The sequence below is a fragment of the Rhipicephalus microplus genome, unplaced genomic scaffold (genome assembly GCF_043290135.1).
Source record: "Rhipicephalus microplus isolate Deutch F79 unplaced genomic scaffold, USDA_Rmic scaffold_14, whole genome shotgun sequence".
NCBI classification, from domain to species: Eukaryota; Metazoa; Arthropoda; class Arachnida; order Ixodida; family Ixodidae; genus Rhipicephalus; species Rhipicephalus microplus.
In genome coordinates, this window is record NW_027464587.1 from 10,377,129 (window position 1) to 10,394,140 (window position 17,012).

Consider the following 17,012-nt stretch of genomic DNA (forward strand, 5'->3'; position numbering starts at 1 on the left):
CGACTAAAGGTAACAGGAATGCAGCAGTGATGAAAAATAGGGCACTGTGGAATTAAAATAGGTATGATGTTGTGAGAGAAATATGGAAAGGGGTCATGGTACCTGCGCTGACGTTCGGCAATGCGGTCTCGTGCATGAGATCAGAAGTTCAAGCAAGATTAGAAATTAAGCAACGTGGAATAGGTAGGCTTGCTTTAGGAGCTCACGGGAATACACCAAATCAGGGAGTACAAGGTGATATGGGATGGACATCATTTGAGGGCAGGGAAGCTAGCAGCAAGATAAAATTTGAGAAGCGATTGAGAGAAATGAAGGAGGAGCGTTGGGCTAGGAAGGTTTTCAGCTACTTGTACATGAAGAATGTCGATACAAAATGGAGGAAGCGAACCAGGAAGTTGACTGGTAAATACTTAGAAAACAGCAGGTGGCCAAACCAAAAAGAACTATCGGTTAAGAAGAAAGTGAAGGAAACGGAGACTGACATGTGGAAAATGGGCATAATTCAGAAGTCCGCACTAGAAATCTATCGAACTTTTAAGCAGGAAATTGCCAAGGAAAGGATCTATGATAATACTCGGGGTAGTTCTCTACTGTTTGAGGCAAGGACGGGAGTACTGCGAACCAAGACATATCGGGCCAAATACGAAGGGGTAGACACAGTATGCAGTGCGTGTGGAGAGGAAGAAGAAACTGCCGAACACTTGATAATGTTCTGTTAAGGGCTTCACCCTATAGTTCAGGATGATGGCGCAGAGTTTTTCAAAGCACTGGGGTTTAGAGACCGGGAGGGCAAAATAGACTTTAAGCAAGCAGACTTAACTAGAAGGAGGTTATCTGATTGGTGGCTAAAGTCAAGGCACGAGTGAAAATTAAACTCTTCACTGCAAAGTACGAATCCTCAAACTCACTTTTTAAGGAAAAAATAAATAAATATAGTTTTGAGGTCATTAAGTCGTACGGCTTGGTGGCGCTAGCCACTGCCCGATCTAAAGGGTATAGCCATATCCATTCATCCATCTATTCATTATTACGGCAACGGCCGGTACCCAACGTTACTAGAAAAAAGCATCTAGTAACGTTGGCCGGTACCAGCAGAGCGTTTTTCATCTACGGCCCCTAGGGGCGCATCAGTCGAAAGTTGTTCGAGACCTGCAACTGTGCACTACTGTTTCGGAGGCTATGCAAAGTGTTGCGTTGTTGCACCATTTGCCACAAGTGACGCTAGCGACCGGGAACATTTTCAAAATGAAGGAGGAAAAGAGTGTGGCAGCTGTTATTTTTTTCTCATGCAGCAGGCATCTTCCTAGAAGAGGTGTTGGCCAAACAGAAGCTTGCGTTACCCACCAAAACCAAGCCGAAACAAACAGAATCACGTGCTCGAAATGCGTCATTGCTTTGGGAAAGCGAACCGGGTGGGTGGAGTGGCGCATCAGTAACTTCGCCGCAGCAGTCGGCGGTGCACAGAACACCTACCAGTTGGGCGGTGCTCGTCGACCCGCTTAGCCAGATTTGTCCGAAATCGTCGAGATGCTGCCACGAGCGGTTCTGGTGCGATCGCGGCACTGCAGTGGCTGCCTGAGATTCGGCACCTCCACACCGGGTTCGCACGACGTCGAGAGCGACTCGTCCAAGAGCCAAGACCGTTTCGGCAAGCACGAAGCAAGCGAGGTGGCCTTCAGCCCGACGCGGCTGGAGGACATCACACACAACTACACGCGGGCGAGCGACAACGAGGCCGCCTCGGTCCCTGCCGAGCACGTCGGGGAGAACTCGGAAGCCTACCAGTGCGGCAGCAACGTCAACCTGTACGCGCACATGCAGAGCAACGTGCCCGAGCCTTTCGAGGCAGAGTCGACCGAGGCGCCGACGAGCCTGAACATGCCCGGAGGTGGTGGACAGTCGACGTCGTACATGTATCTCTCGGGAAAACGCAGCTCCGCAAAGTAGGCCTGTTCGTTCGCTACGCGCCCCTTACAAGTTGCACGCTATGCCGTATGGTTCGTACTCACCTCAATACCAGTCCTTCGGTTGTGTGGGTCTGAGTAATAGTAAAACAAGTTGACGTTGCGAAATGAGTCATTTATTTTCAACACGCTATAAACCGCGTACAGGAATAGCAAGCATTCGGCAAATGCGCAGTGAAATTCGCTCAAACACTGCGCGAATACAACCGCTTATTTCCTCCCCTCCTTTTTTTCTTCGACGCTCAACTACAACAATTTTTGCACAGCATTTCATGTCAACTTATCCTGTACAAAAAATATATATCCACACAAAAACACGCCACTCCCAGAGGAAAGAAAACAAAACCAAGCCATCGATGCATCAGCTGCTCGCACAGAAACGGCAAACGATGACATCACGCAAGGCGTGGGTGACGTCACAACAGTTAGGCTCCTAGTCACGCGCGTCGTCTGCCTCGCCTTTTTTCTGTTTTATTGACCCTTTTCGCTCTTGATCAGTTAAATACCGCCTCGTTAACAAAAAAAAAAGCAACAAAAACTGCAGAAGGGTGTTTTGAATGCACGTGCTTCTTCTGTCTTGCTCTGTTTCATTTGTTGTTGTGTGAGGACGAGTATCAGCAGCAAACCGAGACATTGATGTGCTTCAGACAGCAGGGACCTGTGGAAGAGGAGGGCTTAAGGCACAGCGTCGAGAGGCATCAGTCGTCGTAGTTTTGCGAGAGCAGGAAGTTGGCCGCCAGGTTCTCGTTCTTGTCACAGGCAAAGTAGGCCTGCACGACCAGGTACTCGGGAAAGCCCAATGCCTTCAGCTGCGTGGACACCCAAGAAGGAAAAAAAAAAAGCGCTTAGTCAGTGGCTGCAGAGGCTACGTAATACAGCATTTTATTGAGCAGCACTGGATTACACGCGTATCAACATCGAATTCAGTGCAAGTCGCGAAGTGGGCTTGTTATACCCCTATCACAAGGCCACCACCAGAATCTGTTAAACTCCATCAGGGTAATAAAACTCCTCTAGGCAGATCGCAAAGATGCTGTTATGCCCGTGTCACAATGCAATTGTACAAGCTTTGGACAGCTTGACAAGCTTTGTCGTCCTGTTCTCGCGCTATAACTATCGTCATGTCATAATACCAACTACAGATACTGTACATGTTTAGGTAGCATATTGGGCGCGAGGCCCACCGCTGGAGGAGCGAGCACTGCCATTGCGGTGACGTGCAATGTTGGATCACGTGATCTCGCTCTGGCGAAGGAAAGCTGGCGGTTGGGGGCATTGTTTTTAACTGCAAATTCGCGTTGTTTTCACTTTTGAACAGCGTTGTTTTTTTTTTTTATTCATGTTACCCTACAGGCCCCAGAGGAGCATTGAGTAGGGGGGTTACAGAAAAATCACAATACATAAAGCATAAAAAGAAATATATCGAAGAAAACAGATAAAATTTTACAATGGAAGGGAGAAGAACAAACACTATAAGCAAATGCAGCAAAATACAAAATGAAAAAAAAAAGCATCTTTATTTTATACAAAATCAAGAGAACATATAAATTTGCAGTAGCTCACGAAATTTGGTCGGATCTCTCAAAGAAACAATTTCATACGGAAGACTATTCCAAACTGCGATGGCGCGTGGCAATGCAGAATTATTGAATGACTGTGTGTTGCCGAAGATGCGTCTGAAACTGAGATGATTATGAAGTCGACTAGATGTACGCGAAGGAATGTCAAGCGATAGACGACTGGTCCACGAGTTGTAGTAGTACTTATGGAGGAGGCATAGACGGGTGACAGAGCGGCGGGAATCCAAGTTAGTAAGGGCGAATTCGCGTTTGATTTGGGTGATGCTGGAGTGGCAGTTATACATTAAAGTGATGAAGCGGGCTGCACGATTTTGGATGGATTCCAGTTTATCTATTAGGTATTGTCGATGCGGAGACCAGATCGATGAAGCGTATTCAAGCTGAGGACGTACAAACGTTTGGTAGGCCTGCTGCCGAATGGTAGATGGGGAATGATGCAGATTCCGGCGCAAGAACCCCAGAGTTCTGTTTACTTTCGTGCATATTTTGTCGATGTGAGTACACCAGGCAAGATAAGTACAAAGATGGACACCAAGGTATTTGTATGTAGATGAACGGGGAATTACAGCTGAACAGATAGAGTAAGAAAAGTTAAAAACCGATTTCCTACGGGTGAAAGAAAGTACGCAGCACTTAGATGTGTTAAGCGTCATTTGCCAACGGTCACACCACTGATTTATTAAGTCGAGGTCCTTTTGTAAATGTACGTGGTCTTCTTCAGAGTTAATAGTTCTGTACATTACGCAGTCATCCGCGAAAAGACGAATTGAGGAAGAAATGTTACAAGGCAAATCATTAATATAAATCAGAAAAAGAAGAGGGCCTAATACACTGCCCTGGGGCACACCTGATGAAACAAATGAAGTAGACAAGCTGAAGTTATTGACAAATGTAAACTGCCGTCGATTGGACAAAAAATTTCTAAGCCAAGATAATGTTGATGAGTCGAGTTTAAGTGCAGACAACTTAGCTATTAGGCGACAATGGGCAACTCTGTCAAATGCTTTCGCATAGTCTAAAAAGATGCAGTCAACAATTTTATTACTATTCATGCCGTTATGTAAATCAGACGTAAATTCTAATAGCTGAGTATCACAAGATAACGCTTTACGAAAACCATGCTGATTTAGAAAGAAGAAGTTATTTGACTCAAGATGGCTGTATATATGAGAGGTGGTGATGTGTTCAAGCAGCTTGCAACAGATGCATGTTAGCGAAATGGGGCGGTAGTTACTGGGTGTGTGTTTGTTACCATCCTTGAATATCGGAATAACCTTTGCTATCTTCCAGTCAGTGGGAAGTTGACCAGAAGATAAAGACTGTTGAAAAATGTGGCATAAAATTTGACTGGAGGAAGCGGATGTGTTTTTAAGTACCTTGGAATTAATATTGTCAACACCACACGATGTAGACAGCTTTAGACCGTGTATAAGTTTAGATATGCCTTCAACAGTAACAATGATAGGAGACATGAAGCAGTACTCACGATCGGGGACACAGGGAACCGAAGAAAAGTCTTCATTAGTAAAAACCGAGCAAAAAAACGAATTGAAGGTTGAAGCACACTCAGATGCAGAGACAGGAACATTATCGGCGTTATGTAATGTAACAATGTCACTGCCACGGTCAGGCGAAATGGCACGCCAAAACTTTTTAGGGTCAGTCAGTAAAAGTGAAGACAGGTCGGCGGAAAATTATTTCTTTTGCGCTTCGCTAATCGCAAGACAGTAAGATTTTAAACAGTCTTTATACATAGACCATGACTTAGAAGATGATAACCTTTTAGCTGAAGCATATAACCTCTGCTTTTTATTTCTGAGCGATCTAAGCGATTTATTGAACCATGGGTTGGATTTGTCGTTAGAGATTGTTATTAGTGGAACATATTTATCTACGAGGAGCGCTATAATGTTTCTAAAGGAATTTCAGTTATCCTGAACAGACCTGTTGGTGAATGAGGGAAGAAATGTATTGTGTAGGAAGACATCAAGTTCAGAGTTCATTAGATCGTAATTTGCCTTGCTATAATCCCTGATTACCTTGCGCTGAACATCCGGAAATTTTAGTGGAATATTAATTGAAAACTGTAGAAGGTTGTGATCGCTAAAACCATCTAATTGCACAATTGTACCTATGGTATGTGGCTGTGTTCTAAAATATTAGTATAAAAAGTATAAGATCTAAAATATTGGTATCGCGAGTGGGCTCTGAGACAAGCTGGGTGAAATTGAAGTCAAGACATAGTTCGATGAATTCACTTGACGTACTGATCGAAGAAGACGTGCGAGACCAATTAATATAAGGAAAATTAAAATCACCGAATGAGTAAATTTTTCTGGTGGGAAACAGGTCAAGAGCCCTGGACATACTTCTGTGAAGCTCAGACACGAAAAGGCGGTCAGAGGACGGAGGGCGATAGCATACGCCCATCAATAATTTTCCAGCTAAGGTAGGTTGTTTTGTTCTTACTTCATGTGTGCGGACTTCTACAGACTACAAAATCCGGCAAGTTGCAGCAAACGTTATCGGCGGTGCGCCGCAGCGAAATACGTACGCGAGGACATTGTCATGGCTACTGGCAGTACCACTGTCACCTCTCTCTTTTTATGTTGTTGTGGCTGTCAATTCAAGCCCATGAGCTTAAAATGAGCACCAACCACGACTGTTCACATGAAAACAGAACGTTTCAGTTTTCGCATGGGAGCATCGTTCACAAGGAAAAGGTAATGTGCAAACAGTCGGATTATATATATATTAAAATACGACGCGCGTGCGTACACGTGGGGGAAGTTGCCATCATTACATTTAAAAATGTGCGTTGTCGTCTGAATGATCAGTCAAGATAAAGCCCAGAAATCCAGTCTTTCCTTTAATTTTTGTTAATTTAACCACATTTCGGTCTATTTCGAGGCCAGTTGCTTCTGCGTGTTCGGCAAGTGCGTTCGTCGAAACCTTCTTTCTTGCATCAACATCATACATGTGCCACTTCAGTGTGATAAAGATACTTCTCTCTCTCCAAGGTAACTTCTAACACAGTCTGCGCCACCCTCCACTCTCCTCCCCGAGTGTCGGTCACCGTGTGTGTACTCGACCACACGTGGTTTCCGTACGCCAGTGGTGCAGCCAGGGGGTGGCACACCAAGCCCGTGCCCCCCCCCCCCCCCCAAAACTATTTCTCATAGCATATAGTGCACAAAGTAACAGTCAACCATACTGCCTCTTCCTCTTCGTAGAGCCTCTTCGTAGAAGCTGTTTAACTAAGCCAATCATTCAAAGTTTTCACCCATATGTGAACTCGATGGCGTTCGAATGCGCATCGTGTGACAACCGTATATAATTTTCGCAATAAGTATTACGATCATGCCGCAGAGAAACTTTTCCTCGAGTGAAATTTAACCTTTGGTTACTACTCTGAATGAGGCACGCGCGTGCGCGCGACTCACTCGTTTGCCCGGTATTATAACACAAAGGTTGCAGCTGTAAGAATGCTGTGTTGGACCTCACAAAGCAGGGAATCCACTTGCGCTGTGCTTCGTAAGGCTATGTGTGCTAAACAAAAATGCTAATTTGCGCATCCTTGTCGTGTCGACTGTGGCCCGTCTTTAGATACAAACCTATACAATGAATGGAGAAGCGTGGTTACGCGCCTTCCTTACAGCAAAAATAAGTCTCTTTGCCGCAAGAACGGGTGAATACCCATTTGATGCTTCAATTTGACACAAAATGAGTCGTTACCTTTTACAAAAGCAGCATGCTCGGCCAGCGTGGTTTTCATATATGTGGTCATAGCAGACGACGCTGGCAGCCAGGCATTATGAGAAGCGTAAAACTTTTTCGAAGCAGTTATTTAGCATTTCGGACAGTCAGTAAAGAAGCTGCACCAGAATTTTTTCGATTCCCTTGAGGGGAATCATGTCAAAATAAGTCGAAGTGCGAGTGCTAATAGCGATTACATTTCAGCCTGATTACCAAAGCTAAAATGGCTAGAACATAGAAGCCGCAAACGTGTGAGCCCCCGACAGACTGGATAGGTGATGCCATCTAGCGGTCTTAAAAGAAACCAGGCGATCACAAAATTGCATTTACATTGTGCATTGTATGTCGGATGTAAAAACCGTGCTGCGGAGTTATCATGAATCAGTTACATTTTTAATCATTTTCATCTCTCTCATTTAATTGCCGAGTTTAACTTCCCAAAACCACCATATTTTAAAGAAAGACACCGTAGTGTAGGGCTCCGGTAAGTTTGACCACTTGGGGTTCATTAACATGCGCCTAAATCTAAGCACACGGGCCTCAACCATTTTCACTACCTATAGCAACATCCTGCCTCACTGCAACCATGCAATCTTGTTCAGCGCGTTCGAATAAGTCTGTGGCACGCCGCCCGCGCCAGACCATCAAGCCGCATTTTTCTCCGGTGTGCGTGACGAGTGGCTTCACTGCACAGCCGTGGAACATAATGGCGGACATATGCGCAACTCTGCTGCCGTAGGGAGCATATACAGTAACTCTAATACCAACTAGCCCAAACCCCCACACTTTAGACAGAAGATGCAAAGGGCCCATTAAGTGCTTCTGCACCTTCTACGCATACAAGATTTCGCGTCTAATACTTGTGAAAACATTTTCATCCATGCGTGTGATTATATAAACTAATTTATTTGCACCTAAACAAAGAAAATATTTTGGACACGTACACTTGCAGGCAAGTTGACAGTAATGTTGATAAAAATGCTGGCACCACTTACGTTTGCTTTGGTATGCGATTTCTCTATTTATGCCTATTGTCAAACACACTGCAAGATGTCGCCGAGCTCTTTGAAGTGCCGCTACCACTTAGGTCACAATATCGGACGAGCACAGGTCTCGCCTTCAGTACACGGAGCTCTTGCTGTGGATGGGTCACACAACAGTTCGCATGTATACTGCCCGCACGGCTACCGGCGTCAACGAAGAAGGCAGAGAACCCGCGTTAACCACTGCTATGAATTTTGGCAGAGTTGAAGTAGAATAAGGAGCGCAACAATAAGAAGCAAACAAGTTGCAGTGACGTGAGCGCCGTGGTGTGCACTGATATGATGGCTGCGCACGCAGACTTTAAGAAACTTTTTCAGAATGGTGGCTTTTGGCGAGGCATGGTACACGTATTTCCTTATTGTTAAATGCATGTTATGAGTGGATCGTGCAGGAAAAGAACTTTTAATAATGATAAGATTTATTACTTTATTGAGTGCGGCTGTTTTGTGTGTAGTTTTTTCTGTAACTACAGATTACTGGGGACGAGAGCACTTCCTTCAGCCATTTAGAAAGACCATCGAACTTCTTTAGTGAAAAATTTTGTTTAACTTCCTTGACCTAACCCTTTACTGCCGAGTGTCGCGAATTCGCTACATACCGAAAAACTTAAAACAAGCAAGTACAAAATGCACGCCGCCTTTAATGCCAGCTGTCAAGTACTCACAGGAACTGTAGCTTTCAGCACAAAAAATCTAGCGCCTTCTCGTCAAAGATATTTTACGCTAGAACCAAATGTTTCGTAGGTGATGGCAGAAAGTGTGAAGTGCGTGCAGCAGCTCCAACTTCTTTGTTTTTCTCGCCTGGGTGACGCAAGTTCTATCTTCAATCATTTTGGTTATTTAGTGTGCATGCACCCAAGCAGAGGCACACAACATATTACGTAGTTCCGAAGTGGGCTTTTTGTTTTAAGGTCCTTCCTTCTGTCGCTGTATGGAGAATTTGTGACATACATAGAAATATGCATGAAAGTTGAATTTTAGAGAAGCCATTTAAAAGTTGCTATTTAAAGCTGGAAAATGAAAATTTTTATTTTACTCGACAATTTCATAATTCAGGCATTAAAGAGTTAAGGAAGACTGTGTGACATGGACTGCACCTCCGTGGTCGCAAAAACGAGGGACTTAAAAGGAGGTCGCGGTTGCCCTTGTAACAGGGGTACGCTCGTGTGACAGCAGTATTAGTACAGTTGAACCTGGTTAAATACCTGTGTCAGAGGGGCCCTTATGAAAGGCCACCTAGTTGATGGTCCTCGAAACGCCACTGCTCTATCGACTCGATCGAGTTTTTGCACTGCCACCCGGCTGTTTTGAATGGCCGTTATTTTTCCATGACAACAAACGTTAAATAATATTTATAGTTCATGCAAACACTCAAATATGTCTACTGATGTTCAGTTATTCTAATAAATTTTATTAAGCAGTGAAACTGTGGCGAGCAATACAAAATGAGACAGCATGCTGAAGACAAGCGTTGGCTGTTTTTGAGAGCATGTGCAGTTTGCACATTTCAAGTAGCAAAAGTACTGCATCAAATAATTGACAACACTCACATGTACTGCTGTTAAAGCATACTGGTTAGATTCTTCTTTTATAATCGTGTGTACGAGCACACTGTGAACAACAAGAAGGCGTGTTCTCCTGCCGCTTCCTTCACTCGACATTTGAAAGAAATTTATGTAGCGCGAGGCGAAAAAACAAACATAGGATTGATTGATGCTCTTGGAGATGTATGTATTAGCAAGCCTTCAATTGCCTTGTCACCCAAGGAATTGGCGTTCCTGCGTATGCAGTGATACGTGATTTCATCTGTGAGGTTTTTTTGTTGTCCTATTTATCGTTTTTTCTTGTAGGTAGAAGACATTGTCGTGCATTTATCTGAATACACGTGCTTATCTGCTTGCTCGCCTGACGATTATGGCTTAAAAGCGGCTTGGAGGTCCAAATGAAACATGTTGCTAGTAGCGCTCTGTCCTCTCAGTCTATTCTTTCCTGTGTTCGTTTTTTCGCCTCGCGCTGCAAATTTCTTTCAAATGTTTCACCAACAAGCACACATCGCCACTCTTGTTCACTTGACAGCCATCGAAGTTTCAGGGGAGCGTAGGGGTGCTCCGTTGACTCAACAGACTTATTATAAGACTCACAGGCCTTCAAAGCCCCATACGGCAGCTCGGGCTTGACAGTTGAGTCAATGGAACATCGGTTCAATGGCCTTCCGAACGCCCGTGTTACATGCGCTGCGGAGCAATTCTGGTCTTTTACACCGAACGCCTTTTATAAGCAGGGTACCACAAATACATTTTCTTATGACCCCAATTTCCATCTCGGCACACTGTTGTCTTAATAGGCTGTTACATCAGCGTTAACTTGACACAAGGACAAAAGGCCCGAAGAAGACGCACATGCCGTACTACCAGTAAATAGAACTGACAAAATACAGGAGATGTTGTTTCTAGTAATTATGACGTCAAAGTAAAATAGACGAAAAGACAACATACAGGAGCAGCCATGCATTTAACGGAGTATATATGTGCACATAAAATTCGGAGTGTTAGCGCCACTAGCAGCCATTGACGGCGAGTCTGAGATGCTCTTTTTCTGCCCGCTGGCGTCATGAAGCAACAACACGGTTTATTTTTGCAGACCTATACTACTCTACATACAGCTCGAATGCAAAAGCAACAAGAATGACGTGGTACAACCAAAATACATGCCCAACAGAGTTGCCTACAAAAGAGCGTCATAACAAAAGATGGTTCATTGTCGCAATTATGGCGTACACCACTCAAAAAGGGGTCTAGATGCACTCTTTAAAAATGAGTTGAATTCACATAACGCAAGCCCAAGGCACTCGACTTTCCATAGAGGAAATGAATGTATAGTTTTTTAAGTGAGTTTCAGTAATTAGTAGTAATTATCATGTAGATAAGCATACAATAACTAGTGACACTTTATTTCGATATAGTAGAAAGATAGGCCCCAAATGTGTGGACAAGTTGCGTATACAAAGGTAGCCACCACTGCTGAAGGAGAAAGACAGGCTGGTGGGGTCCTTAAAAATAAACACAGTTCCTAGTCGCTCTGTGAGTCTTCTTCATGCCCCTAATTCCTAGTGTGGAGTTGGCGCAAAACCAAAAGTGCTCTAATAGCCAAACTCTGCTCGCGCATTTCATTGATTTAGTGGCCTGCGACTAACTTGATTGCGCAAACGGCACTAGTCACCAAGTGCAAATGAGCCTAAAGGCTAGTTGGTCATAACTCTCTCATGAGCACTGTGCTTGTAAAGGTTATGCCTATGAGTGCCTTTCTTTAAAAGGACTCTATACCCCTCGGGAAAAATTTTCTGATTGTGGCGCAAATGAGAATATCGTTGATCACATCGGTGGCAACAAGCATGCTTTTGTCCCATAAAAAAGGAATCGTAATTTTAACTTGATGTTAAAAGTCGAAAAATAATGACCTCTAGGCATCTGGGGGTGCTGCCAGTGGTGTGTTCACTTGCCTGCCTGCAAACAGCGAAGAAACGGGACCACAGCGTTCTCTGTCGCTCATAAAAACGACAAAAAGTATGTGCATGCCTTGAACGACCACTAAGGTATTCATTTCACTATTGAACAAAACTTGATCAAGCCTGCAAGAACTGCATGTGATTTGTTTTAGACTTTCACCGGAGGTACAAATGTCATCGCCTTCTCTGACGGATGAAACAAGACCAACACTGATGGAAAAATCTTGTCTTAAAAATTTCTACACTTTCCAGAGAACCCGCTGCAAGGTTAGACACTTTAGATGGTATGCTTTCAAATGTGACAGAAAACAGAAAAGCTGTGAAGGGTAGTAGACAGTCTGTTTAAAAGGAGAGCTGCGCAAATAGTAAAATTTTAGGTGCGAAACGAATTCGAACATACATTGGATGTATAGATACGATTTTATTTGAAATTATCAAAATGAATGTGCTTGGGCCTTTGACGTTTGGGAGCCACCTGGCAGGCCCGGTCCGCCGGAATCAACAAGTGATCCAAACCAGTGGCCCGAATACCCACGAGGAAAGGGAAAGTATTCTTTTGGCCGGGTTGGTGAAGCGGGATAGTGTTTCATAGTTTTCTCATGGAGCATAAGGTAATGCGAAATTGTATTCACACATAATTTGGAGCAGCCAAAGTGTTGCCTAGAACACTTTAGATGAAAGAAGGCAAAGATACCGTTTCCTCAGCCTCTTACAATTTCTGTGGAAGCCCAAAAGTTGTGGCGGAGGAGGCTGTGCTTCCTTCAATGCGGAGCTCCAAATCTGCCTCATCAATATACAAGGACCTCTGGAATTATGGATTCTAAAAATATTCATGGTACAATTTTTCGGACTTCCTGTCCAAATTTAAAGTATAAGACCACATTGAGTTCACACTTTTGCCACATCTATCATTTCCACATTTAAACCAATGCTTTTTCGAGTCAATACCTGAAAGATAGCTTTGCCGCAATACGAGAATGTAGTGGGGTGAAGTGCATTGAAACTCTGAAGGGGTTACTTTTTATCAGATGCTGACTGTACTTCTTTTTGGGAAGTTCGAATAGTAAAATTCCTGTGTGAATAGAATCGAGTTGCAAACAGTATTAGAAAAACATTCGAAAGTTTTGAATAATCAGGCATCCCTACTTAACAGGCTTAAGGGGACAGGGTGAACAAAAATATATAACCTCAAATGTAATCGACAATGAACCTAGTGGAGCTTTCGAAGTTATTCAATAAGCATAAGGCAGCCGACGTCAGAAGGTATAATACGGAAAGAATTGAGCAGGCTGTAAAGAACTGCAGGAGCCTAAAAGCTGCAAAGGCAGACTTGTGCATAGGCAAAAATCGAATGATTGCATTGGAGAACAAGGAAGGCAATGTCATGACCAATATGGATAGGATAGTCAAGGTGGCAGTGGAGTTCAACAGAGAGCTGTACAGAAGCCATAACAGCCAGGATAATGTCCTGAGAAACAACAGTAGTCCAGAGAAATTCGACATTCTACCAGTAACGACAGGGGAAGAAAGGAAAACCTAGAAGGAATGCAAAGAGGTAAAGCAGCTGGTGAGAATAAGATAACAATGGACCTTCTGAAAGATGGTGGAGAAATTGTGTTACTGTGATCCCACCAAGGTCGTCTGATTTCGAGCAATTTTCGGAGCCGTGAAATTTACACAATGCACTTTGGAGCAGCAAAAGTTTGTTTTGAACACATTGAAACAGCCAAATTTTCATTTTGGAGCAATCTGGAGCAGCTGACTTTGCATCCTGGAGGAGAAGCAAGTTTCATTTACATTCAAGGGCATGAATAATTATTTTGGGGCTCTTGTCTCCTGTGAAGAGCTAGAAATATTTCCATTCATTTCAAATCACACAAAGCCAGTCATCTTAGGTGCACTCCCTATTTTAGTTGATGATGCAAAAATAATGGCATCATTATATTTACTGATTGTTCAGTAGAACTTGTTCAGTGATTATTTTTGTAGCAAATGAACAGTGTACTGCTTGAATAAAATTACACTTCATGAAATAACATTCTATCCAATTAAGAGGCCTAGGGTGCGGCCTCACTGGTGACCACCGCTGGTAGCGCACTGCCTCACCAGAGAAGGATTGGCCACCCTGGTGCAGTATCTGGCCGCTACCTCCCACATGCATATGTCAATTAACTCACGGCCTTCAGTCTCCAGCAGCTGCAAAGCAACAGATTACGGCGGCGATCAGATCTGCAACACTGCAGAGGTTGCTAAGAATCTCTGGATCCGGACAGGCCGCCATTGGAACCTGAAATTGGCAATGTTTAACGCTAGAACCTTATCTAGTGAGGCAAGTCCAGCTGTACTATTCGAGGAGCTAGAGGGTGTTAAATGGGATATAATAGGGCTCAGTGAGATTAAGAGGACAGATGAGGCCTATACCGTGCTACAGAATGGGCACGTCTTTGCCATCGGGGGTTGGCTGACAGAAGAGAACTGGGAGTGGGGTTTCTTATTCACAGAAGCATAGCTGGCAACATAGAGGAGTACCATAGCATTAATGAAAGGATGGTAGGTATCGTAATTAAACTCAATAAGAGATACAAGATGAAGGTGGTACAGGCTTACGCGCCTACATCCAGCCATGATGACGCTTCAGTTGAAAGCTTCTATGAAGACGTGGAGAATTGGCAATGAGTAAGGTAAACACACAGTATACTATACTAATGGGAGACTTTAATGCAAAGATAGAAAAGAAGCAGGCTGGAAACCAGGCAGTAGGAGATTATGACATCGGTACTAGAAATGCCAGAGGAGACCTACTAGTAGAATTCACAGAACGCAATAATTTACAGATTTTGAATACCTTCTACCGAAAACGAGGGAACCGTAAGTGGACATGGAGAAGCCCTAATGGCGAAAATAAGAACGAAATAGACTTTATAATCAGTGCACACACAGGCATCGTGCAGGATGTGTGGAAGTGCTTGGCAAGGTAAATTGCAATGACCATAGAATGGTACAGTCTCGTATTCGCCTAGGTTTGAAGAAGGAACGACAGAAACTGATACAAAAGAACCAATCGATGAGCTAGCACTGAGAGGGAAAGTAGAGGAATCCAGAGTGACTTCAGAACAGTACTCGGCTTTTATCGAGGAAACCAGCCTTAGCGTTGACACAATGAATAATAATCTGAAGGGTATCATTATGGAGTGTGCAGTGGAAGTTGGAGGTACGGTACTTAGACAGCACACTGCCAAGCTGTCCCAGGTGATGAAGAACCTCATTAAAGGGCCATTCACCAGGTTTGGCAATTTTGAGCCGACAAGCGCAATGCATAGACGAGGCGTTCATGATCACGTCTGCCAAAATTTGCAACACTATGCGCTGTGAAAATGGGTCAAATTTCCAGACAAACGGTGCTCCCCCTCCCCTCCTCCCCTCTGCCAGCACGCGCCTAGAGAATGAGGACATGACGTGCGCGTGTGAATGGCCCTACGTACACGGACATGCAGTGATGTTGGTCCTCTACGTAGACGGCTCTGCTCTGACGTTGCAGACAGTGGCACGTGACATGGGGAAAATTATTTAACACGGCATGCGTAGTTTACGTAGTTTGTTGCTTGAAAAGATCGAAACAACTCTGGATAAATAATGAGACACAATAAGGGAATGAGCATCCAGGCCCGTAACTAGGGAGGGGGGGGAAGGGGGTTGAGGGGGTTCTGGCCCCCCCCCCCCCCCCCGAAATTTTTTTGATGCTTCAACTTTTCGGGTGATACTAAAATATTTACACGCCTTCACAGCGACCACCAGCTGCCAAAGTTACACTGCAACTTTCCTGGCATTGCTTCCCTCTTCTTCCTTTCTTCAAACCTACCCTTTTACCAGAACACCTCAGCGCTCCCTCTCCCGCACGCGCACCTGCCCTATTTGTACAGCTTTGCACTTCGCCCTCGCGTTCCTTCGAGTCTTTTTTTTTTTTTTTCCGTCTTTCGCACCGTAGCAGCTCCTTTATTGATTCCAGATGCTTTCCTTGTGCATTGCCGCTGGAGAAGTTATCTGTCTGTGCCGTGTCGACTTTGGGTTCCTAGGAAAAGCGCGTCTACTTCTGTGAAGGTAAACAGTTCGAAGGTAAACGTGCGCAAATTTGCCAGGGAACGAAACACCTAAGCGGAAAAACTCAGCGGCGCATTACGAGGACGCAGGCTGCAGGGCAAACTTTTCTCAAACTGTAGTCCTCGCCACTGAAATGAATTTATTTTATTTATTTATTTATAGAATACTGCGGACAAAAAGTCCAAGCAGGGTGAGCATACATGAAAATCACTAAATAACAGAATGAAACAAGGTTGCAAAGCGTTTTTTACTCAATTTCTTTGCTATAAGACAGAGGGGTTATGACTTAAAAAAAAAGTAACAGCTGAACAACAAGGTGATAATACAATTCAAGGAAGTCATGGAAGAAGAGTATTTTCACAAATGGTCAAGGGCGTTGAGGAAATGCTTCGTTTTGTTTATTCCAATCATCTATTGTTTGTGGGAAGAAGGAGTACCGAAAAGTATCCGTCCTTGCGAAGATTGGCGTTAGGGAATGAGGATAGTGGTGTCGAGTGGGTCTGCTTAACAAGGGGGATACGTATGCTGCGGTGTCTAAGGGTAGCCTGTGGTTCACTATGTCTGAAAGAAACTGTAGTCGACTTTTTGTTCTTCGAATTTGTAATGGTTCTATACCATTTGCCATTAGTAATGCAGTGGGGGAGTCGGTTGACATAAATTTACTATATATGAATCGTACTGCTTTTTTTGGAATTTTTTTTTAGGTTTTGAACGTTAATTTTTGTGTGGGGATCCCAAACAATGGAGGCGTACTCAAGTTTAGGCCTAATTAAGGAAAAGTAGGAGAGGAGTTTAACACTAGGCGGAGCAGTCTTGAGCTTGTGGCGGAGAAGGCATAATTTACGGAAAGCGGCAGAGCAGATGTTATTTATGTGCAAATTCCAGGATAAGGTACTTGTTAACGTTAAGCCTAAGTATTTATAGGAGGCTACTTTAAGTAAAGGTGCTTCAGCCAAATTGTATGTGTAGTCTAACGGGACTTTTTTGTGCGTTATGGGGAGATACACACATTTGTTTGCATTAAGAAGCGTTCCCGATCGCTCACACCATTTTGATACATTGCCTA

At 43.9% G+C, this 17,012-nt stretch overlaps 2 protein-coding genes across 2 annotated transcripts in view; one reads left to right on the forward strand and one right to left on the reverse strand.

Moving 5' to 3' along the window:
- Nucleotides 1-1,273: 1,273 nt before the first annotated feature.
- On the forward strand, nucleotides 1,274-2,072 carry LOC119180653 (uncharacterized). The gene has a single exon (XM_037431766.2). The coding sequence runs from the start codon at nucleotides 1,528-1,530 to the stop codon at nucleotides 1,945-1,947; it is 420 nt and encodes a 139-aa protein (XP_037287663.1). The 5' UTR covers nucleotides 1,274-1,527; the 3' UTR covers nucleotides 1,948-2,072.
- Nucleotides 2,059-17,012, reverse strand: part of Rad23 (UV excision repair protein Rad23) — a 264,575-nt gene continuing 249,621 nt past the window's right edge. The window contains exon 9 of the mRNA XM_037431765.2: nucleotides 2,059-2,773. Coding sequence (XP_037287662.1) covers nucleotides 2,663-2,773 — 111 coding nt within the window. The 3' untranslated portion in view covers nucleotides 2,059-2,662. The remainder of the gene's footprint in view (nucleotides 2,774-17,012) is intronic.

Coding starts and splice junctions, on each gene's coding strand:
- LOC119180653 (XM_037431766.2), top strand. CDS start 1,528: ATGCTGCCACGAGCGGTTCTGGTGCGATCGCGGCACTGCAGTGGCTGC.